Source organism: Haemorhous mexicanus, chromosome 4 (assembly GCF_027477595.1).
Source record: "Haemorhous mexicanus isolate bHaeMex1 chromosome 4, bHaeMex1.pri, whole genome shotgun sequence".
Classification (NCBI taxonomy): Eukaryota; Metazoa; Chordata; class Aves; order Passeriformes; family Fringillidae; genus Haemorhous; species Haemorhous mexicanus.
The window spans coordinates 31,603,576-31,628,350 of NC_082344.1; the positions used below are offsets into that span (position 1 = coordinate 31,603,576).

The 24,775-nt window shown below is 41.3% G+C and overlaps 2 protein-coding genes across 8 annotated transcripts in view; one reads left to right on the plus strand and one right to left on the minus strand.

The window, feature by feature from the left end:
* HGSNAT (heparan-alpha-glucosaminide N-acetyltransferase) lies at nucleotides 1–11,860 on the plus strand. Its single transcript, XM_059844284.1, has 16 exons — nucleotides 1–128; nucleotides 402–541; nucleotides 1,082–1,203; nucleotides 2,132–2,201; nucleotides 2,831–2,900; nucleotides 3,843–3,949; nucleotides 4,408–4,484; nucleotides 5,110–5,140; nucleotides 5,821–5,981; nucleotides 6,338–6,447; nucleotides 7,159–7,280; nucleotides 7,681–7,807; nucleotides 9,137–9,214; nucleotides 9,324–9,394; nucleotides 9,533–9,645; nucleotides 10,655–11,860. The coding sequence occupies exons 1-16, from the start codon at nucleotides 45–47 to the stop codon at nucleotides 10,834–10,836; spliced, it is 1,665 nt and encodes a 554-aa protein (XP_059700267.1). The 5' UTR covers nucleotides 1–44; the 3' UTR covers nucleotides 10,837–11,860.
* INTS10 (integrator complex subunit 10) overlaps nucleotides 6,642–24,775 on the minus strand; it is a 26,730-nt gene continuing 8,596 nt past the window's right edge. Inside the window, exons 9-19 of one of the 7 annotated variants that reach the window (XR_009486209.1) lie at nucleotides 24,032–24,165; nucleotides 23,107–23,263; nucleotides 22,398–22,480; nucleotides 21,538–21,690; nucleotides 20,324–20,432; nucleotides 19,919–19,998; nucleotides 19,311–19,473; nucleotides 18,162–18,255; nucleotides 12,042–12,309; nucleotides 10,270–10,360; nucleotides 6,642–9,728 (exon numbers count right to left, since the gene is read on the minus strand). Coding sequence is in view for 4 of the 7 variants with exons in the window: in XM_059844277.1 (XP_059700260.1) it covers nucleotides 12,153–12,309; nucleotides 14,203–14,280; nucleotides 18,162–18,255; nucleotides 19,311–19,473; nucleotides 19,919–19,998; nucleotides 20,324–20,432; nucleotides 21,538–21,690; nucleotides 22,398–22,480; nucleotides 23,107–23,263; nucleotides 24,032–24,165 (1,208 nt within the window). In the remaining 3 variants the exon portion in view is untranslated. Of the gene's footprint in view, nucleotides 9,729–10,269; nucleotides 10,361–11,966; nucleotides 12,310–14,202; nucleotides 14,281–18,161; nucleotides 18,256–19,310; nucleotides 19,474–19,918; nucleotides 19,999–20,323; nucleotides 20,433–21,537; nucleotides 21,691–22,397; nucleotides 22,481–23,106; nucleotides 23,264–24,031; nucleotides 24,166–24,775 lie in introns of those variants that run through there. The other 6 variants (XR_009486208.1, XM_059844278.1, XM_059844277.1 and 3 more) reach the window with 6 other exon arrangements.

The following is a 24,775-nucleotide window of genomic DNA, read 5'->3' on the forward strand; positions in this document are numbered from 1 at the left end:
GGCCCCGCGGCGGGGCGGCGGCGGAGCGGCGGCGGTCGGGGCGGATGGACCAGGCGCTGCTGCTCGTCCGCAACGAGCTGCCCGCCCCGGGCCTGAACCTCGCCGCCCGCTCCGGCTCCTGCCACCAGGTGAGGGGCTGTGCCGGGCGGGGGTCACCCCCCGGCCTCCGCTTCTGACAGCCCTGCCAGCGGCGGGGCTGGTCGGCTGCTCCGGCGTCTCCCCGGGGCTTCGTCAGGTCGCTTCGCTTCGGTTTTACCTTCGAGCAGCACGCAGGGAATATCCGCGGCAGGAGATGCTCCAGCCCCGTGGCATCTATCCTTGTCTTTGCCACCATGCAAGGCAGAGCCCCCTTTCACTCTCCTTTGGCACTAATGAGCTCCCTTCACCCTCTTCTTCCACAGTGCTTGTATCGGTTCCTGGCGTTTGTCCCACCAAGCAACGAGAGCCTGAGAAAACCAGGCACGGCGTCGGTAATGGTTGATACACAGCATCCACTCACTCTGCTGCTCAACAGCTCTGTGGGTGACAGAGATCTCTGCAAGTAGGTGACCCAGCCCCAGGGAGTACATGGATAGCGCTATCCTCTATTTGTGTTGGTTTGTTGTTGGTTTTTGGTTTTTTGGGTTTTTTTCCCTTGGAGCCATGTGCCTCTTCACTGCTTGCTCATCACCTCCTTTTTCCCAGCTGTTTAGGCCTAGAGCTCAGTCTTCACCCCACTGCTGAAACAGTGCTGAAAGGATCTAGGTGCAAGAATTTGGAATTGTGCTGAAAGGATCTAGGTGCAAGCAGGAGCAAAAACGGTGTTCATTGAGGCAGCATGTGCAAGCACGTGGTTTCTCTTGCAGGGAGTCTCTAGTTCAAGAAGACAAATGGTGGCAGTGCATGTGTGGTACAGAATTGGTGCTGGGCTAGGGGATGGTAATGCTTGGAAGAGGCAAGGTCCGTGTTAGATCAGTGTTGGTCCAAGTTTTTGGCTTGCCTTTCCTAAAGCATTCAGGCTGACAGCCCCCTTGAGTGCTGCAGTGGTACCTGCATGTACTGGCGGTGGCTCACCAAGTTTTGTTTCCTTTATCATTTGCAGGATTCAGTATCATTTCGGAGAGTTTGGCAATTATTCCCTTGTGGTAAAGACCATAAGTACAAGCAACCAAACTGTTTCTTGTGACCTAATCATCAATGAAGGCCCTATCAACAGCTACCTTCGTATGTAGAGTTCTCTTTTTCCCTTTCATTCTACAACCCACATGTCTCCCAGCAGAACCAGCTTCCTAAGAAGCCAGTGCAGCCACTCATGTTGTGCTGGAGAGTTGTCGTGGGCTTGCCCCTCTTCTTTCTTGACATCCTTGCCTCCTTTTATACACCCATCTTGAGGCCCTGACCAGGATCAGGCCTCTTCACATGATATCCTGTCTGCCCACAACATTTTTGCAGCAGGCATTGGTACAGAAAAATCAGTGGGTATGTGTCTGGAGGGAGATACTACTTCCTGTTTCCCTGCAAGTTTTTGTATATATGCAGAATCCTCTCTCTTCTTCCCTCTATCTTCTCTCACAAAATGGGAAACAAGTCACACAGTGTTTGGATTTTTGTTTGTTGTTGCACTTTTTATTTAGAACCTGACCTTCTTTTTTGTTCATCTCTTATCCAGGACCATTTCAAACTCTTGTCTATGTCTCTTCTTTTCCATTACATTATTCTTCTTCAGTTCTTCCAGTTTCCTAACTGTAAAGAAAAATTCTCAATGCTTGCTAACTAGGTGTATTGCCCTTTCCCCTATCTTCTTCACATTGAGGCTGTTTTTAAACCTCTACTTCCTTCTTCAGAACATATCACAGCACATCAGCTCTTCTCTCACTAGTGTCTTGTGATGCAATGCAGTTTTATTTTGCTCTTTTTATGCCAAGATGTGGAGTCACTGAGCTGCACTTTGAAACTAACCTGCTTTTGTGTTGGGTAGTTTGGGGGTTTTGCTGTGGGTTTTTTTTCCTCTGGGATGTACTGCATGGAGAGGGGGGGATAATGATCGGGGAGTTGGGCTTTGTGTCATGTTTGTGTCACACTTGCCAAGCCCAGGTTGCTGAATGGTTTTGTTAGATCATTTATAGAGTTGTGTTCTTCCCTTTTCATGTAGCTATTCTCTTTGCTTTCCTGGTTTACATGGGCATCCTTGCTCTCCTGATTGCTGGGCGCCTTCTAATGAAGTAAGTGAACTTCCTCCTTGCACGTGCCGGTTTAAGACCACACATCTCAGTGTGGTAATGCTTTGTAGTCCCACTTGTAGCCCTGCTTGCAGATCAGATCCTGTTATCAGTTTCCATGTGCACGTTGTGGCACATGTGGCAAGAAATGCAGAGTAATGTGATTTCACTCGAGGGATATCTTGCAGCCTTGCAAGAGCTGAAGCTGGAGCTCTAGTTTGTGTGCAGAGCAGCTGATGCTCACTGTAAGCTCACAAATGCCCTGCTGCACCCTCATGTCCCTTGTTCCTTGTCTAGCACTGGATCAGTAATCCAAGGCAGTGAGACCAAACTGCAAATGTAACAAATGCAACCTTCTACCCTTTACCGAAAGGTGTAAATCATCTTTGCCTGTAAGCAACCTGAGAATAAAACCCCCAAACATGAGCTTGTGTCAGTGTATTTCCACAGCTGGACTTAACTGAGATCCTAGGTGCTGGCTGAATCTCAGTATTACCTATGTGGGCTGTAACAACAGAAATAGGAACTGTCAAAACTTCTGTTTCATTCTGTTAAATAGCTTCTATTAAGGTGAAATAAACTATAAAGTAGTTTTGGCATGTTTTGTGTTTTAAACTGTTACTCATTTTCAGAATTGATCCAGTCAGAAACTGGGTTTACAAGAAACTGAATCCCAGAGCAACTGATCGTATGATTAACTCCGTGAGTGACCACAGTATCTTTAGTTTGCATTCTGTAGTGTTTGCATCTCTGGGAAATACGCACTATCTGGACATCTGGGGACTTGTTTATTACTAATCATCTTCCCCTTGTGGGTGTTCCCCTTAGCAAATCTTGTATTGATGTCAGATAGGCAATTTTATGTCAATGGACAGTGCTAGACTGGGTTTCCATGCAAGTGTAGTGGATTCCCTGTAAAGCTCTTGCAAGTTTTGAACATTCAGTTTTGTGCCCTCTTTAACTCCTTTGAAACAAATATGTTGGTGAAAATACTGTCCCCTTCTAACAAAGTCAGTGTAAGGGAAATCACAGCCTTCATTGCTGCTTCCAGCACAGCAGGAATTTAGCAAAAAAATGAAGTCAGAATTTCTCTGGCACCCCTAGAACCGCCATTTCTGTGGGATCCTCATTTTGTAGTAGAATGTAGATGGCTCATCACAGTCTGGGCTTCCTATCTAAGAGGTTCAAACCTGTCTAGAATCAAAAGACTTGGAAGCAGAGCTCGACAGCAATCTCAAAAGAGCCCCTCTGTGGTGTCAGACAAGTGCTGATGGGTTGGGGGGGGGGGGTCCTGTTTGAGAATTAACTAAATCTAGCAACTAAATCAGCTCAGCTCTGTTGTAAAGCAGTACTCAGAGTGTTGGCAAGTCTGGCTGATTTGGAGGGGACCCAGCTCTGATGAGTCTTAAGCACAGGCTCATTCCACTGCATTCTTGTTTCTGCCTGGTCAAAGGTACAGTCTGGAGCATCTGCAAGCATTACTGCAATGTGGTGAAGCCGGGAAGAGGTTAGAAGTAGACAAAAGGAAGACAGGGAGAATAAAGACAGTGTGTGTGTGAAAGTTTGCAGTTTACTATCCTTTGTTCCCTTGTCAGCTGGTGCAGCTGCTGACTTGCTCTTCGTGTGTCTGGTTTGTTCCCGAAGGAGCTCGGATCCCCGAACACAACAGACTCCATTAACTATGATCCTGCCCCGCAGTCGTGGAGCTCGGGCTCGCGGCAGCGCCTGCGTTCCCTTGACACCTTCCGAGGGTGAGCATAAGAGCTTGCTCAAAAGCAGCTCTTCCAAGGGGAATGAGACTTTTCCGTGGTGATTTGACAGTGCGTGGCAATATGTAGCAGATGGACAGTTCAAGGTGGTCTGTTTTACTTGGAAGTTAATCAAGATTTTAATTCTCAGATTTTCCAAAATACTTTGTAATTGATCTAATTTGAGGAGACGTCAAAGTTGTGTCAGAGGGTGCAAAAGAACAATGAGTTCAGTGTAGAAAATGCTACAAGGAGCTTGCTTTGGTTCAACCCCACATGATTTTTGAAACATGGCTTACTGGTTGGTAAAGCTGGAAACCTTAGAAATCTTGCTTTAGAAATAAAATAAATCAAATCTCAGAATTAGAAATACATTAGTGGGAGTAGTAATCATTAACTTTGAGTTAATAAATATGCATTTCATCGACATGTGATACTTTGTGGTTTTGTTTTCTTTTCAGGCTCTCTCTTGTAATTATGGTGTTTGTTAACTATGGAGGAGGAAAATACTGGTTCTTCAAACACGAGAGCTGGAATGGTAAAGTACAATTGAGACAGTTGCTCTGGATTTTAATTGCAGCAGTATCTAGAAATGATTGCTGTTGCAGCTGCTGCAGCAAGCTGTTGCTCAGCCAAAGGCTGGGATGCTGTCCTGGTTTGCCTCAGCAGGGAATCTGCCTGTTGTTTAAATGGACAAAGCAGAGTATGGTCCTCCTCATCATGCAGTGACAGCATGGTTTCACATCAGAGTCTGTGTGTAACCTTTTCTTTTGTGATACAGGGTTGTATCTTTAACTTTCCTGTGTTGCTAAATGACCACAGTCAAGCTGATGTTGCTCAGTGCTATAAAAACATAATGCCTTGATTGGTAAGCTACGGGGATGAAGTCAAGCATTGTAATGCCTTTGTGGAGAATAGCAAGGATCCCATCCCTGAAATCTTTCCCAAGGCACAGCAATCAGTTCTGACCCTATTCTTGAAGAGTGGCAAATGCAGTGAAGCAAGATGATTAGCTCTTTGTAGATTTTGTTTATAACATGTTTTAGATTTTGAGACATGAATAATTGCTAGCAGCCTCCAATTCCTCTAGAAAATCAGCAATACTATTGTTAAATGTGAGGAGGGTTCAAGGTAAATAACAGCTCCTTTGTATTTCTCTGTAGGATTAACAGTTGCAGATCTGGTGTTTCCATGGTAAGTTTTCCTCAAGAGTAGTTTTTGTATCGAGTGATTCTTTATATTAAACATTGCAAGTGGAACTTTGTTTTCACCTTACCTCCATGTGGAAATGTATTTGGAGGGATGAATTTGTGTTGAACAGTCAGTAGGAGTCTGCCCCTACAAATAGCAACATAACCCTAATGAACCAGTAGAAGAGCTAAGTGGTTTTGGTGCCCACATCCTCCTTCTTCCCACACACAAGGCCCAGAGTTACCCTGCCAGTGGAAGTGCAGTATTCCTGAGAAGCTCAATGCCATGCCACTGTGTTAAAAGCTGCCAGTCTGGCAAGATTTGAAGCTGGACTGGTGTGTATCCATAGATAAAAGGAGCCAAATAAATTTAGTATTTCTATAACCAAGCTACTATTTCTATAACCAAAAGAATGGTCTTATGTGAATTGCTGGAAAAAGAGCAGACTGCAATTACAACCCTACCTCAACTGACCACTGAAAAAGGTAGAAGTGTTCCATAGTGCAAGCTCAGTAGCCTGGAAATTCCTAGCAATCAGAGGAAATAAAATCACCCAGTTTCACTCAATGCATGCATCTCTGTTGGACCAGTGCAGGCCACTCTGCCAGCTTTAGTGTTTGCTGTTACTCATACATGTTATGAGACATCTGTCAACTCCGTTTCCCACCTGCTCTGTTCTCCAGGTTTGTGTTCATCATGGGGGCATCAATAGCATTGGCACTGGGCTCCATGCTGAGGTGGGGAAGTTCCAAGTGGAAGATGCTTAGAAAAATCATCTGGAGGAGTGTTGTGCTAATCCTGCTGGGAATCATAGTTGTGAATCCCAATTACTGCCTTGGACCTTGTGAGTGGAACTTGCTCTCTTCCTTGCATTTCTGTAACTTGTTCCTGCCTCCTTGGCTGGGCTGTTGGAAAAACTTTGTCTACAGTTGGATGGTATCTTGTGGAGCGCGGTTCAGTTCTGCACTGGTGCAATTCTCTCTGTTAGACTCTTGTGCCAACCACTGTTGATTGTCTTAGTGGCTTTCCCAGGACTTTGATGTACAGAAAATTGGGATGGCAGAGTGGAGGTATCCCTTGTACCCACAGGTGCAGTGGATCTCGGCTCTCCCTGAAGGAGACTTCTTTTAAAAATACACTTTTGTATTTACAACAGAGCCTGTGTCTACTCCTCTTCCATACTGCTTGCATGTCTTCCAGTGTCCTGGGATAATCTGCGTATTCCAGGCGTGCTCCAGAGGCTGGGATTCACATACCTGGTGGTTGCTGCTCTTGAACTCCTGTTTACAAGAGCTGATAGTGGGACCTGGGTGAGTTATGTGGGGAGATGACAACTGAACTGATACTGGAGCAGGGTTTGGGAGCCTTTGCTCTTGTTTGGGCAAAAAGAACACATGAGAAACAACAAGAAAACAAGATGTAACATCTTACATGATGTGTGGTGCACTGTGGCCTGGCAGGGGTCAATGTTGGGTATGTGCACCCTTCAGTGTCACAGTCTGCATTTTGTCACATCTAACTTTAATATATTTGAGGATTTCAACAATCCATTCAGACAGTTCTTAAAAACAGGCATTCCAAGACACTTTTGTGACTTTTCCACTGCCAAGGAAGCCCAGGAACAGGCATCTCTATGCTGAATCCTGTAGTCTGTGTTTTGTCCAGTTAATTTTGGCAAGGTTTTTCTACAGCAGGGGAAAGTAATACTGGGTTTTGGCCTTTCTAGAGTCTGTTTTCCCAAAAGGCTTTTGTTCTATGCATGAATCAAAATTCCTTTTGACATTTTCCAAGTTAAAAAACATTAAGGGCTTTTGTTTTGGTTTGTTTCTCCCCCCTGTCCCAAGTAACTAAGTGTCTGGAAATTGCTTGTGAAAATGAAAGGTCTGTTGGTAAAACCCAGTTTTGTAATGAAGTCTCCCTCTTGTATCTGGGGTACAAGATTGCCTGCCAGGAAATACAGGTTGTCCCCAAGGGCATGGTTTTTACTTGCCAGCTAACACCCCTCCCTCCATCTCATGCAGGAAGGACGATTCCCTGCTCTGCAGGATATTCTCCCCTACTGGCCACAGTGGATTTTTATTCTGGTGTTAGAAACAATTTGGCTCTGCCTGACCTTCTTGTTACCAGTGCCAGATTGTCCCAGGTAAGACCATGCACTCACAACTTAATGTGGGGTATCAGGTTGGTTCTCTTCTCCTGAGTGGAGGGTACATTTTACTAGCCATAGGGAGAGAATGAAGGGAAGAGCTTTCAGGCCAGCAGGGTTAAAAGAAGCATCCATCATGTGAAAAAACGTTCTTTACTTTGGTATTCAAGTACCAGGTGTTATACAGGTGATGTCACTCTTCCTTTCTATTTAAAGAAGAGGATTAAAATCTCCCTGAGGTCTGTGTATATGATCAATATATGATCACTGCATTGCCATTGTGAGCCTCTAGCCTGGGAAAACATTGAGCATTTAGTGTGCTGGTTCAGTGGGCCAGTTGCTGTGCAGCTGGACTGTAACAACATTTTGTGCTACAAGCTCTCTGCCTCTGTCCTAGGGGCTATCTTGGTCCTGGGGGCATTGGGGACTTCGGAAAGTATCCCAACTGCACCGGAGGAGCAGCTGGTTACATTGACCGCTTGCTTCTTGGAGAAAATCATATGTATCAGCATCCCTCTTCAGGTGTAAGTAGTTTTTGGTTTGCAATATGTCAGGAGTGGCTTGGGAATGATACGTGCAGGGAGATTTAAAAGAAAGGAGTTCGGTTGCTTGGGTGCTCTGTAACAGCTGTTTTCTCTCTAAGGTGACTTACCAATCAACGATGCCATATGATCCTGAAGGGATCCTGGGGACCATAAATAGCATTGTTTTGGCATTTTTGGGACTGCAGGTACCTTGTTTTCTTTCTGGCTGCATGCTATAATGGGAAGATTTGAAGGAAGCTTGGTAGTGGGGAGGCAACTGGGTTTCTTTACTTAAGGCTGAGACTGGTTCTAATAAAACCTTTTTCAGAACAATGCTTTTGCAATGGCTTAGCCTGAGGTGAGTGCCAGAGAAGTGGAAGCTAACATGGCAGTAGCTTGCATTAGATACACTGAGACTTCTCAGTTTTTTTAAGGGATGGACGCAAGAAGCTTGCAAAATAGCCACCTGGTGTTTCAAGGTTGGGCTTATGGTGGGAGTAAGCTGGCTCTGTATGTTGGAAAATAAGGCTGACACACAAACTTCACAACTTCATTGTAAGGGTTTCAAAAGCTGCAGATGTACTTGCTCCCCCTTGCTGATTTTCTGCTTGTCATGCAGTGATAACCATCTTGCACAGGTGCTGTGTGCTCACCTTCCCTGACAAGAGAGATGAAGGGCTTCACACTGGTGTTACCAACACCAAAAGCCCACAGCTCACAACTGTTTAAAGTTCTGCACTTTTTGATGCAGTTTTGATGCACTTATGGCTTTTCTGATGGTGCAGCAGCTGTGAACCAAACTGGAACTCTTGTGCTGGGAAAGGAATGTTACCACATGTAGCACTGGGGAAAAACTGATTGGGAATATCTGTAAGGCAGATCTTGGAAGAGAAGTGTGACACTGAGGAGTGAATTATCAGGACACATTGCTTAGTGGTGTATGAAAAGAAGCATGTGCTCTGGGCAGTTCAGGGATGCTGTGGAGAAGCTCTTGGGGCTGGCTCTGGTGTTGTTCCTTACCAAGGGAGAGGAGCTCAACTTATGTTGCATTGACCTAATAAAGATGCTTGTCCCCTTCTTCAGTTAACATAGTGAGAAAGGGAGAAAAGGTGCACCTCTACTGCTGATTGGGTTGCATTTACATATTTTCCCCTTGTGTGTCCATTCTTTACAAAGAGTCCTCAATTTGAGTCTTTCAACCACTTGGCTGACAGAAATCCCATTCGTGGTCTCTGTCTTAGCACAGGTAACTGGTGGAAAATATATCTGGCTCTTGAAATGTGGTTCCATGAATGAGCATTAATTATTTTTTTAAATTGTTTTCATAAGGCAGGAAAAATTACTTTGTTCTACAAAGACCAGCCCAAACAAATTATGAGTCGGTTCATCATATGGGGCATAGTAATGGTAAGTCTGATAGTTATGTAGCTCTTTTTAAAAGACATATATTTTAATGCAATGCAAATATTTCTGAAACATGCTGCAGTGGTTATATAAACTTTACTTTCTATTTCAGGGAGTTATTTCTGCTATCTTGACAAAATGTTCTAAAGAAGAAGGGTTTATTCCAATAAACAAGAACTTATGGTAAGCAAAGAGATGGAACATTCAATATGATTTTGTTAAAGTACTATTTTAGCTCAGAGAATGTTTTACCTTTTGTGCAGTGAGATCTGTATCACATTGTTCTCTAAATATTACTCTTTCTACTGGAAATGTTTGTAGGTCAATATCATATGTGACAACCATGAGCTGCTTTGCCTTCATCCTCTTATTGCTGATATATTACCTTGTGGATGTCAAGAAATGGTGGTCAGGTGCTCCATTTTTATACCCAGGTCAGTAAAACACATTAGGAAACATATTCCTTATGATTCTTTCTGCACTGATACTATCCTTTGGTTTTCTTCGCTTCCATTGTCTGTAAGAAAGTAGGGATTCAGATTGAAGTAACCTGAAGGATTCCAGAATGATTGAGTGTAACCTTTCCATAGGATTCACTCAACCTATACTGACACCAGATATTTAGGAGGAACAATAAATTCTTTAAATGAGGGCTAAAAGCTGCTATTGCCTAGTGACTGTTCTGAGTTTGGTATCAAGTCAAGGTCCCAGTGAACAGCTGCCTAGTACCAAGCAAAATACCACAGCTGTTCAAAGTTGGTTTTGGAAGGGACTGCTGAGACTTGTGTAACCTAATGGGAAACTCAAAGGCCTGTCAACAGAGTAATACCACTTCTGAAGATGTGGAAGACTAAATCCCCTGGGCAGCTCTGTAGGTTGTGCCTCTGTGATTTTAGATAAGCGTGTTTCCCAAAGTATCCCACTGTGGTTTTAACCACACTGGGCACACAACAAACTTGAGTAGAGAATGCAAAGCCACAGCAGAGGGGACCTTTCAACAGCTTTGGTCCCTGTTGTCTGGGTAGGAAAATAGGCAGGGTGACAGCAGGGTATCATACCTCCTACCAGAAACCCCAGAGCTTTGAACGGCAGTCAGCATTTGTTTGTAAAGGCAGCACATCTGACCAGATTGGTTGGCACTCGTCCACCCTGAAAACAGTGACTGTTATTATTCTCCTTATTAATATAATTACAGCATACTGATTTGGTGGTATTTTCAATTTAGCACAGAGGTTATTTGTATTTCTTTTAATAAATATTTTGAGGGAGAAAACACCTCAGACTGTATTTGAAAACAGTGTGTAGCATCTTTGGGGCAAATGACATTAGCAGTTGTTGTCTTGGTGCCACTCTCTTTTATAAGCCTGGCACATGTCTGCCTGCTTGCTCTGAAGCAAGCCCAAACCTGTTCTTTCAGATGGTATAACCTGTGCTTCCTTACAGGAATGAACTCAATCCTGGTATACATTGGACACCAAGTGTTTGCAAACTACTTCCCTTTTAAGTGGAAGATGCAAGACAGTCAATCCCACGCAGAGCATCTGATTCAAAACCTCACTGCAACAACTCTTTGGGTCATAATATCTTATATACTTTACAGGAGAAGGATATTCTGGAAAATCTGATAGAGGCGGTCAAGGTCTAGCAGGCCTAGATTCTGATGAGGCAAGTGGATTAGCCTGAAATATGGTGGATTAGCCTGAAATATTGCCACTCAGGCTGTATTACTAAAAAGGGATACTAGTTCAAGTTTACAGTGCCATGGAAGTCGTCATCAAGACTTTTATGTGACTTAAGGGACAGTATTTTCCTATTTAACAAAAACTTACTAGTCTATTACAGTTGCTCTCTGTTTTCTGTCTTTTGTAAATATTTTACTGATTTCCCTCTTTCATATAGAGAAACTGAACATACATTAACAGTTGGGCAGCCTAAGACACCCTGATGGTGTTCATGAAAGGAACTGCAAGGGATGGGGGATGGTGACTGCACGGGGTTATCAGAAAGGGCCTGTGGTAGCCATCCCTGCGTGTGACACAGAACCCCCTAACTCAGGGGGTCTGGGGTTAGTATATATCCTTGCCACCTCTTGCATGCCTGTCCCCTTTGGCTACTGGCACACATTTAACTTGGCCAGTGACCATCTGGGAAAGCTTGGAGGCACCTCTGTGTCACAGCCTGGTGGTGCTCTCAGCTGATCATGCTTCACTGTATTTCTCCCATTTATTTGACCAAATCCTTAGGTTTAGAATCCTGCTGCAGCCTAAAAGCTCTTCTACTGGCTTATTAATCAGCAGGCTGCTCCTAGAGGTTTAGCAGCCCATCTGTGCATGTTCTAGGCTTTTGTGTAACACACCTCTTGCATGGACAAGGTCCAAGTTTCATGTGCTACACTCTAGGAGTGCAGAAAGGCCATTTCCTATTGACCGCATAATCACTTGGATATTACCCAATTTCAATCAAAACAATCCTCTTTCTACATGAATTTACTTAAGGACCCTGAATCTGAAAACCAGCAATACAGGTAGAATTCTGCAGACAAGGAAGACCTAACAGACCAATTCAATGTAAGATAACAGTTTTTGGAAATTCAGGAAATTCACTCATGCTGTGATTTCCAAACTAGTGCTAATAAAAAACCTGAAATACCTTGCTATGTTCTCTGTGTATGTGCAAAGATAGAAAGAACTATGACACACATCTTAGTATAATGCCATGGGAAAAGAACCCAAAACAAATAGGATATTACAAAGACTTCTTAAACAATGTTTTATTTAAAAATTTGATCTACTCACATAAGAAATCAAGTAGTGCAGAACCTGTAACTTACAGGGAACTTCTTGACCCTCTGAACAAGAGATTTTCCACTGCTATGCTGCTTGTTCATACAAAGAGCCTTCCCCTCTCTCCATAAAAGACACTGCATCAGGATCCAGGCCGTTCAAGCAAGAGTCTGCAGCAGCAGTATTTTCTCATTAATGCAGAACCTATGCAAGACCACCATGAGATTTTCCCCACAGCGCGAGACCTGGCGCTCCATGGCCAGGCGGAAGTCCTCCTTCACTCCTTTAGTTATACCCCGGGTCACTGTGTGGTGCCTTAAGCCGTGAAGGAAAGAGAGACAGACAACATCAAATCATGGTCATCTAGTGAACTACATCTTTTAAAAGGTACTGTGTGTCACCTACTACATATTTATGGTCCATATCTGAGTTTATTTAATGAGAGTCAAAAGAGCCTAAGCTATGTTATTTTTTAAAAATCGTGTTTAGTAGGTTACAAGTCTTTCAACAGTTAGAAGCTGCAAAAAAATCTATGTTCTCACTGCTTTGACTATGACTGCTGAAGGGGGAAATAATGTCAATCTTCTGGATAACAGGAAAATCTATTTTCTTAACCCAGCAAGTAGAGAGTTCTCTTTGATTGGGGAAAGGAATTGTTTTTCCCTCTCTACCTTTGCTGCCCAGGCCACTTCCTCCCTGTAATCACCTCTGTAAATGGTTGGGGTTGAAAGAAGAGTGAAAAGATGAACTTGCTTTCTCTGGAACACAGGTGCCATCATAAAGAGCAGAGGGCATCTTCTCCCAATATCAAAGTGCAGGAAGGAGCTTTATAACCCTGTGGGCACTGATAATACTGTGACTAGTGAAGGGCACAGTGAGCACTTCACAAAACCCAAATCAAGCCAGGCTGCATCAGCAGAAGCCAGCTCTTATGAAGCTACTAGACACCAGGCACAGGGTTACATTTATTCTGAGCAAAAGTTCAGGACTTATTTTCAAACAGAACAAAGGTCCAGCTACTGAGCAAGGTAAAGCAGTGCTGGCTGGGGAAACTCATGGGATATTGCCCTGTTAACAGCCATTTTTATGAACAGTTCTTTGTTCTCATGCTGGCCTCAACACCTAAATCTTGTCCTTAAAACAGTATTCTGCAGCATCAAAGCACTTTACTTGCACTGGTCTAGAAGTGGGTAAGTAAGATCAAGACTTTGTAACATCTACCTGCAAGCCCTACTTGGGAAGGGGAGAAAAAGACATGCCCTGAAATGAGAACCTTAACACTACTGAAGGAACCAGCATAAATTAATTTAGAAAGAAAAGCATAATGCTAATGATGAGATGAGTCCTGAGTCATGGGTAAGAAGGGAATAGCTGGTCTGAACACAAGCAAGCCTACTGAAAGACAGAAAGAAAATAAAAAATAAAGGGTGTGGGCATCTGTGCCCATTCAGAGATGCTGGGAACAAGGAAGGGAAACATCTCAGAATTACCTTCACCAACACCACACAACTTTCATGTAAATAAAGAAGTCTGGCATTTGAGAAGAGACTTCTCTGCCAAAACAGTAGAGACCTTTGTAACACATGGAAAAGGCAAAGCCCACTGGGCAATTCCTTGGTGAGCTATGCTAAGTGAAGTAAACCTGCACTGAAAATACTCCAGTATATTCAGAGGCTATGGGATAAGTCCTTTTTTCAGTCTTTATTGTCTTAAACATTGCTGGCAGCTGAGTGCTATGGTCAGTTACAGCCTAAAGGAGAATATGCAACCTACAGCTGCTGAGCGAGCCAGCAGCACTTTGGAGGATGAGTTATATTACAGCTGGAAAACACAAAACAGAATTCAGAACAACCTAAATGAAGAAAAGTTGCTGCAAATGGATCCAGGAACCAGTATCTTGAAAATAAAGGGTTATGCTCTTGCTAATATATGATGGAACATCAGAAAAACTTTTGAGGATTTCTACATTATTGTTTAAATTCAATAGCGATTACTAAATTGAAAGGACATGGATACTGGCAACTTATGGGAAAAAGAAAAATAAATGTTATTATAGAACAACATGGTTTGCCAGGCAATGTAGGCACAAATGAAGAAATAAAAAAAAAAAAAAGAGAAATATTGAGTAACAAATTGCTGAAAACCATGGGCAGTAAAACATGTTGACAAAACACAGCACACTATGAGCAGGGTTTTTCCACTTGGTACCTGTCAGCAGTCTGTATGCTGGGCTGTAGCACAGGTATGAATTCCTGCTGCAGTAACCCCATGGGAGGGCTAGAGGTCCTTTAAAAAACAGCAAATAGCAGCATTCAAACACCCACACACCAACTCCCCCTCTGGTGCAAAACAACTCTCCAAGAAAGGAGTAACAGAAAACTAGGGTGAGCTCACACAGCAGTATGACCACTGAGCAGCCAAAGGGGTGCAGGATTCTAACAGCATCAAACATGCAAATATCCCCAGATTTCATTGCAAGGCTGTTCTACAGCTGTGGTCTAAATATATACACATATTTTTGGACAGTTACACCAGGAGAAAGGACAGCAGCAGGTGCAAAACCAATACACAGTTGTACTACGATGAACTGTCACAGCTCTTCCGCGGAAGCATGTCAGTCAGAAAAGATTTAATCAGAGGAGCACTGCAGATACCACAGCTTCCCTTCAGTACTGGCAAGAGCATGTCAGCAAACTGGGAGAGCCCTCAGCTTGGAGCCAAGGGACTGGCTGCTGAGGCCAAGCCGGGTGCATGCACAGCGGGTATCAGCCAGGTTGAGTACGTGGCGGTATTTGTAAAAGGTTGCCCGAGTATCTTTTCATTAGCCCACAGATGGGCTTTTCCACCTTTACAAATTCTCACTGCATATAAAAGTAGCTCTTAGAGCATGGTACAATGCCAGAGAGCAAATGCCTGCTCAGAGCAACCTCCTATTTATGACCAGGGCTACAGGAACTAACCACCAAAAGCTGTCTCAGCTGAAAGACAGTTTGTCTTCTCCAGGAAATTAAACTTTTATCTCTGTGTGCTATCTAGAACAAGATAATAACCTAACAGGTTCAGTCTAGAGCAATACCCCACTTAAGGAGAAGAGAAAGGAGAAATTTGGTATATAGTAGAGAGGTTTAGCTTCTTAATCTAAGTCTCTAATGTCACCTAAATCTTAACAGGCTCCTGAGTAGTGAGTGTACCATTCACCCCAGAGATGCTAAGAAGGGAGCAGAGAAGCAAAACTCACATTCCCGTAATTCTGAGTTAAGTGCCTACCTTCAGATCTCACAGGTGGGCATTTGGGTTAGCATCTATGGTTTATTGATAGATACAGAGCTTATAAAAGTCAAATAAAGATGAGACATTTAACACTCTAATACAGCTACAATAACCTGAAATAAAATAGCCACAAAAATTATTCCAGCAAATGAGATAATTTTTCAAGAGTTCTTGGCATGAGTAAGTCCAGTACTTGCAAAAATGGACATGGGAAACAGTAAATACAAAGGGCCAGCAAGATTTTATTGGTCCCAGAATGGCAGATGTTTGCAAAAGGAATTCTGTGCAATTGTGTCTTCACTATTGTTTGCAAGATCTGCAGTCAGAACTAAGCATACCCATGTGCACACACTTTCAAGAGAGTAAAAATTACACTTTCAAGATACTTTGTTTCACTTCAAAGCAACCTTCTCTGTCCCCAAGGAGAGATGTGATGGGAATATGAATAAAAGGAAGGATACAGCTTTCTGATCAAGTTTATACCATTAGGTAGGCTATGATTAGATTAATTAGAGAAAGATTTATCAAAAAGAGGAACAAGATATTAAGCAGCAATTTCCTGCATATTGCTCTTTTTCTCTTTAGTCTCACCAGCTAACAGTGCCCCTGCTGACATGAATATCAGACAAACTGTGAAACTTGGCTTTTCTAGAAGGGAGTTCAAAAGCACTTAATGGTGCTGGATTCAAAGCTCATAAAACAAATCTTGTTAATACCACAAACAGAATGAGCTGGCTGTATCACCAGTTAAAACCAAAACCATGGACCTTCTCATTCCCACAGTGGATGCAAGCAAAGGGAAATATTTTGCAGAACCTAATTGTAAGTCTGCAGACTACCAAGATCTTACTTCAACTTTTGTAAAAGCACACTGCAATTTACTTTACTGACTTCAGAAAAATGAAAATAACTTCCTAAGAAGTATAAAGTACTTAGAAAAAAATACTGGAAGAAGAATGAGGAATTCACCTGGGGAGAAAATGCCCTGTCAGTCATGAAACAAAAAGCAGTCCTTATAAAAGACATATAATATCTGCAATACATTTCCCATCCATTAAGATGTAGGATTACTACATTTATGCTGAGAAAAGATCAGACAAAGGAACAACTGCTTTATTTTTGGCCTGTTGTGTCAAACTCAGAGCCTTTCTGAGCATGAATGAACAGCACCTGAGCTGTCCCTGCTAATTCACGGGACGATGGTGCAGCAGCTCATCCAACCAGAACTGGAGATAGTTTTGAAAGATGTAAGCAGTCTGCAGATACTGAGCCTACCAACCAGTCCCAGGAAACAGGGCTACAGTGGCACACTTTATAAAAAAACCCAGCTGGGGGAGGCTGTGAGCTAACCAGGTCAACACTGGTGGGTGACACCAGCCCTGGGCCTCACAGCCAGTCCAGCTAAAAAAACACCTGTGGTACCAGGGGAGTAGACAACATCTCTGACCAGTGGCTTATGCCCTCAACTATCCCTTCCATGGGCTCTCTGGTGAAGTGCTTTCAGCCCTACACAGCCACATGAAACACTGTACACAGCTTTTCCAGCTGGACAGGATATTTGACTGTTTTGGCTCAGTGAGCACAAAGAAATGGACTTCTCTTCTACAAGCCTTTCCGTCACTGAGGAAACATCACAGATCAAAAGGAGGTCACAGAGAGATTCTGTCCTGCTAGAAACACTTCTCCCTACCTCCTTCCTGACCGAGGGGGTCAGAACAGAAAGGAACTGCGGCCACGCCAATCAAACGGAGCCAAGAGAAACAGCGCTGAACTACCGCAAGGAAATGGAGACAGCAGGTAAAAGTTCCCAGATGGAGTCTTCAGTGCTAAGCCCTCTTGCTGGCAAAGCTTATTACTTAACACCCTATGTGGTGCAGCATGCCCTGAAGCTTGTTTTCATACAGCTGGTTACAAGCAGTGAGACATGGCAAGGGTAAGAGTTTGAAAACCTAGAGCTTAAAAGAGAAAATCCTCCATCACATAATTAAGCATTTGAGTTTCTACTTTTCCTTAATTACACCTCACATCTCATTTTTGTGTTGGTTACCTAGATCTCTGGAAAATCTATTTACTAGTTAAAATTTGGATCCAGTTGTCTGATGTTAGGCTCCCATTTTGAAAACTTCAGCCTATTTCTGGTTAGTGAATAGCCAGAATACACTGACCCTAAGTAGAATTTCAACAAACTTTAAGCAGCCCCCCTTTTAGGAAGCAAAATAGTCAAGTTCTCATAACAACCAGGATACTCCAAAAACATTATGCCACTAAAACCCTGCAGCAGATAGTTTTGAGTCAAGACTGAACAAGTAAAAAGACCTAGGAAGTTAATCCAAATTATTAATTTACTTCAGCATCTTGTAATAAGCTAAGCAGAATAAGATGACCTGCTAATTCTAACAGAAAGATTACTGGAGTGTAGCTGGAATGTAATTGAATTTATATTTTTACTGGAATTTTTCATCATTCAGTGGTCTTTCATGAATTTTGTTTACAAAACTAAGCATAATAGTGCTTTTTGCTCAGCATTACTCTTCAGCAAAATTAATAACAACACCTTGCACTCATGCCTAATTATTTGAAGAATTCCTGGAAAGTGCAAGTGTCTATTTGAAAGAGCACAATTGTAATCACTTTAATACCAATCACTCTAAAGCAAATGCCACACTCAGAAATAAAGTCCTGCAAAAGCAGGAATTAAAGCTGAAGAACCGCCCCCAAAAGAATACATAGATCAGCAGGAGTCAGAAAAAGAAACTCATGGCCTTGTTTGAACTCATTAAATTTAAGCTCAAAGACATGACAAACTATCCAGAAGATAACATGAAAGCAAAGACAACCAGAACATACTCCCTTTTTTTTTTTGCCAAAGAAAACAGTAAATGCTTTTTTATCCTTACTTGATCAACATTGCTTGATTTGGCAGCAGTTCCAGATGAATTTTCCCTCCTTCCTGTGTTCTTAAATAAGCAAATTCCTCCAGCATATCAATATCTGAAGAAAACGTTAAAGATCTGAGTAGGGAAATGATGATTGAGAACATTCTTTCTTATGCCTCCCATCTGAAGCCACATTGCTGAAAGGAGAGTCAAACTGAAAAGCTATTGAAGTACTCATTATTTAAAGTGATAGAGAAGATCACAGCATGTATTCCTAATCCTCCACAAACTGATGAGAAATGCCTTTTCAAAGTGAAGAACACATCCATTAGTTTCTTTTCTTTCTTTGTTTCTTCGTATGTAGTCAGAAGTAAAGAAGGCTGATCTCAAAATTCCCTGGGTTTCACTTCCTTTTGCTGCACTCCAGGTTACGAAAGCAGTGCAAACTGAGGCTGCATCTGAAGCAAGTGCCACCACAGTGGCACATTATCACCCTTTTCAGTTTTCTATTTAGATCCCTTATTTAGCTGCTTGTTTTGTGTGTGGGGTTTTTTTTTTTGTTCCTTTCCTTTAACACCACACCTTATTTAGGTGTCACAGACAGGAGTTAGAACCCCCCCTGCTTCCTGAGGCCCATGGCTGGATGTCTGTTCAGGTTAAACATGAAACTGTCCATTTGTGTGTACGATGATCAGAATTTATGTCAGATAGCTGAAGAGATAAATCAGACATGCTTTGCATGATCTTTGACATAGCTCATTATCTTACTCAACCCAAACATGCTACCCACAGAAAGTTTTTCACAAACAAGAGCCAAAATCATTCAGCTCCGCAGCACAGGTACTACTTTGTCTTTTTTGTTAACAGCCTTGTACATAATGCCCCATATTTCTTAATGAAGAGACTGCTGTCACTTGCATGAGCAGCCTGAGCTCCTGCTGGTTTTCTGAATGGAAATGCCATGGCAGTGTACTTAAGGGCACTCTCAAGTGCCAGGGCACAGGAGGCATATTTATAGTCCATTGTGTACAGAGCCTACTACAAGAGGTTTTCTTGGTATGAAAGTAAATACAGAATATGTTTCAAAGAAAGAGCTGCTGTGGAAACTAACAGCTTTTTCAACACTACAGCACAGGATGTGAAAGATATTCTTGGTTAGAGAAAGGATACTTGTGACATAGTTGAAAAAATTCTCATACTGGAAGTTTCCTTGCTGGCAGATTTTGTTGATGGCTTTCAGGAACAAGTTCTCACCCCTCGGCCACTCATGCTGAAGCAGAACAACTACGTGGCCCAGTGCCATATCATCTCTGCTGTCTGTGAAAGCTCTGAGCTTCAGGGGAAAAAATTACATTCAGACAATCAGGAAATACATGTTGCTTTCAAAAACATATAGGATTTATCTCACCTAGATCTGTGCAAATACAGAAGTTCTTTAAAAGCATATATTAAGGCAGAATGAAATACACTTCTAAAGTAAGTTGGAAATTTCCAGCTAAAATATCAAATCCTCTTCCACTGATTATAAGAGAAGTCTGAACAGAGACAAAAATTTTGAGATCTCTTCTATCTTCTCTGCTCAAAACTAAAACAAATAGAGGAAAAAAAGAGAAAACAAACCCTTCTCCATTGAAACTCCACTCCCTTCTCAAAAAGAAGACCCTCCCCACACCCACTTAGGATTGAGGCACAGCCCTGGGATATGGCCGTGCAGTTTCAGGATACGTAAACTAGGCCTTAAGGACAAGAAAGCTCCAATTACCTTGGAGCTATCTTACCTTGAAACAAGCTAACAACAGATGAAGGCAGTAAGGCATGATAGCTCTACTGGTACATGGCCAAAGCTTCAAATCAGAACCTGCAACAGAAGAGTTCTTTAGGGGCCTCATGACAGGTAGGTTGAAAGAAATTGAAATGGACCAAAACAAATCCAAAATTACCACATCTCAGGTAGGGAGGAAAGCTTTAAATGTAAATTTATGACTGATTCAAAATGTGAAGTGAAACACTTCAATTTTTCTTCTTCCTTCTCTTTTCCTGGTAGGACTTTGCCACCAATATACTTTAAAAGGTACAAGCAAGAAAACCTCAATACAAAACCAAGAGGAAATAAAAAACTTCCTCCCTTTTCATAATACAAAAGTTCAGCTAACACTGAATTTAGGATAATAGCAACTCCATACCTTTCCTGAATTTTGACTTGACTTTAGGTTGCTCCTCTTGTACTTTACCTCCTTCTTGTATTGGAAGTAAAATACAGCACATGAGGTCAAGCACTTTTTCACATGTTTGCTGCAAAAGAAGGGACATGATCACGCTAAATTTAAATTCAAGTTCTTAAATATTCTGATATGTTAATAATGATAAAAAATTTCAGACACCACAAAACGACGAAACAATCACAAAATTCTCTGCCAGAACTTGAGCTGACTTAATACACAGTACAGTCTGGCTAAGCAGAAAGACTTAGCTGTCACTAAACAACCTCTGAGAGCATACATACATCATTTTAATTGTGAAAAAATTGTACTGGCATTCTTCATTTCAAGAGGATAAGATCAATAAAACTGCAATCAAAAATTATTTTGTTTTGAAGGATTAAGTTTCTAAATTAATTATTAAAATAGTTTTGTAAAATTTATTTTGTTTCGGGTAAAAATAGAAAGGAAAATGGCAATCTGACAGCATTATGAATTTTTAATGCTATTTCCTAGCAAGGAGTCTGTGGGAATATATGATCACATTTCCAGTGAAGAAGTATTAAAGTGGAAGGGACAAAAGCACTTGTCCAGCAGTACTAGGATGACGTTAGACCCCAAGAGACAGAGCCTTTATTGTCAGGGCTGACTCTGACTGACCGCAACCACCACGCACTCCTGCATTATTAAAAACACAAAACATCTATTGCAAAAGTAGAGCAAGTTCAGAGGTCAGGCCAGACAATATAGTTCTGGTGTTTCTTATATCATCAGTTAATAACTAACTCTCTTTTAAGATGATGACAGAAGTTCCTTTACTTTTTCTTTCGCCTGCCACATGAAGCCTGTACCTAAAAGAATTCCCCCTCAATTTAAGGAACTAATTCAGTAAAGTTAAGGAATTCACATTAAGGATACATTTACAGACAACTCAAACACATGTAGCCACAAAAAATCATAACTAACCCCACAAATCTTCACTATCAAAAAGACTACACACATATAAAGTTGTAATGGACAGTCAGTTAATGTGACACGAAGTACAATTCTCCCAGTAAAGCATGGATTTTTCAGTAGACCCTGGCTTATGTTTAACATTCAGCTGAAAGCAGGTTCCCAGGAAAATTCTAAAGGGAAAAGAGAAATGGGAACCCCAGGACCAGCTGATGAAGGCCCAGAGTGTGGAATGCTGTACGTACCCGATATTCTCCAAGGGCAAAGTGGCACGATGCTAACTGGATCAGTGCTCTCTGATTTTCTAAAGATCCTTGTCCTGTCATTTGCTGCGGGGAATGAGAGCCCTGAAGAGCTGCCAAGTGATGTAGGCTGCTAATTGCTTTTTTGTACTGCCCCTTTGAGAAAGAATATTAAAAAAACCTGTTAGAGTCTTTTCTATACAATAAGTAGAGAGATAGAGAAAAAATTCTCTTACAGAAAGCTTTCAAAATGGTGTGTCCAAGTAACAAGCCCTCAAAATTTTCACCTAAACTAATAATCTCCAGTGATGAGTTGTGTACAAGACTGTGTGTGGGTCAATAATTTACAAGACAGTCAGAAGACAAACAAAATTCTGCTTTAAAAAGCCAGTTTACAAAATCATATTTGTAACTGAATCAAATAATTATATTCCTGAATTAATCATTATTTATTTAGAATAATAAAGTTTGAAATAGCTCTTGTTCAGGCACAAGCAGAGGCAAAAATAAAAGATTCACAAAGGAAAAAAATAAAGAACAAGCTTTCTTCTGTAGATGGTATTGGAATGAGCACCGTCAGCCTAATTTTTGTGGAGAACATAGATGTTTTTCCACATGCCAAAATTAGCTGGACTCAAACAACAGCTATTGGGACAGGAACATCCAAAGCAGGGTACCAATCAAACTAGTGTAGCTCTATCCCCAGAAGAGTCATACTTCAAGGCATAAAATCAGTAGACACTATAAGCAGTCAAACTGGCTAATCAGAATTACTATTTACAAGAAAGAAGTAAATTGCTATTCACTAGAAGGAAGAGCAACACAATGGTGGTGTTTTCTAGTTTATAGCATATTTTTTTTACCTGGTAGATGATCATGTCTGTAAGAAAGATTCTTAACCAAAGCCAGGTTTCTGTCTTCCATGACAAACAAATTCTGGTGAACTCTATGTTAAGTGATTAGAGAAGAAAAAGCAAAAGAGAACATGAAACAATTCACAGCTTTGGGTTAAACATCAATAATATATATATAAAAGCAGAATTTAAAAATGGCACTAAAAGAGTAAGAGGATGAAATCCTTCACATATAGGATGCTCTCTTCCTATACATTCATTTTTTGATTACACTTCTCTTCACAGTGTCCAACAAACCTAAGAGCAGCTAGGTGGTACTGTTTGCCTGCTTTTTAGGAGAGAAATTCTTCTCAAGATTATCACACCAGTTATTATCAGAAAGGGAGACACAGTAAAAACACAAGTTCTTAATCATGAACTAAAGCAGCACAACCTCACTTAACACTATCGGCCCTACTACTGACCAACTGCTCCAAGAGAAGTAGGGGTGAATAAGCAAAGATGCATCAAGAATGAAATGCAATACAGGAACAAAATACTCAGCAATGCAACACCTGATAAAGCTTCTTACTGGAACTTCTATCAGAAGTATCAGGACACAAAGCAATTTCGATTTTAAGGATTTATAATGACAGGAGTTCCATTTTAACAATTAAAAAAACTGATTTCTATGCAAAGCAATGAAGTCTAAGTGAAATTCTAAATGCAGTTACCTTACCTTTGTCAAGTGATTCCAGAGAATAAAGCAGCTCCCAGCTCTCTCTTGCCAGTTTGAAACTCTCTAATACTTCAATGGAGTTTGCAAGATCAGCCTTATTTACTGTAATATGGCGACTTCTTGCCTTCCCAGAAGGATCCTCATCATCTGAGCTCTGCTTAGAAGTCAGTATAAAACACAAAGATGAACTTCTTAACTGATACTTTCTTCAGAGGACTCTGAAGTCACAGAAATTCCACTGAACACAAGAAAACAATTATGTAGAGAGGTGCCACAGCCCTAGTTTAAGTGTCTTTAAGTGATTTTTCACTTAGCTTGTTTTAAGGTTAGATCCATCTGGTTTGCTACCAAGAACTCAGTGGCACAGTGTGATGAGCAGTATCCCAAACAAATTTATTGTTTACCACCACTGAGCTTCAGCCAGATTGTCTGCTGAAGTACATTCACACTTCACACTTTATGACTCAATTTAAGCCTACAGCGGCATAATGTGAAGGAAATCCTTGTATTCTCTTTATAGCGGAGAAATTCTATAAAATAATCATTTTCTACCATTAAAGCAATAGATACATTGACAGTTCCAATCATGAAAAGTCAATTACTTTGGAAGTTTATCCATAGAATACCTGACTGCTATAGCTACTACCTGAATTACCTGACTGCTACAGCTACTTTTCTAAGTGCCTCTGCTGAACTCCTTTAAGTTTAAGCATTCACAGCAGAACATGTGTCTACAGCAATTGCTACAAAAATAGTTTCATTCTTGCTGGCTTTAGAAAAAAAATGTTTGAAAATTGTGGTCATAAACAGCTCATTCAGGGTAGCTCTAAAAATATGTATTTTACATCTATGTCAAAACCATTTTTGTTTAAATTCCAGTAGCAATGCCATTCTTGTTATGAATTAAAAAGTCTACAAAAGTTACCATTGTTTTTTCTCTTCCTTCAGCAAGTTTCCTTTTTTTGTGTATGTGTTTGTTACGGTCAATATCTGTATCACCATAGATGTTGGGTACATCCTCAAGAAGAACCAGTGGAGTTTGGTTTGGAGCATTTGGACCTGGATTTAAAGATAAATTAATTCACAATTGTGTCACGGACATGTTTTATGAAAAATCCTTTTGTTAGGACTTTTTCTCCTGAGAAGCTGAGAGGCCTCAGAAATGAAATGTAAACAATGATTATCTGCTGCTGTGGAATGCAACAGGTGGATCTGTGATTGGTCTCATGTGGTTGTTTTTAATTAATGGCCAATCACAGTCCAGCTGTCTCAGACTCTCTCCTCAGTCACCAGATTTTATTATCATTCCATTCCTTTTCTATTCCTTGCTAGCCTTCTGATGAAATCCTTTCTTTTAGTATAGTTTTAATATATAATTTTCTTTTAATATAACATATATCATAAAATAAATCAGCCTTCTGAAACATGGAGTCAAGATTCTCGTCTGTTTTCTCGTCCTGGGACCCCTGCGAACATTACCACATTTGGTGACCTTGAGTGAAGAAAAATGCCACAACAATTGCCCTTAACTGATCTGAAAGGTCTTATGCCTACAGAAAGCTGGTTTTTTTTGTTTTTTTTTTCTTCACAAGTAATGACTGTAATGCTACAGAAAACAATCTTAAATTAAGTCACTTAAATTGCCTAAACTATTCTGGTAAGGCTGTGG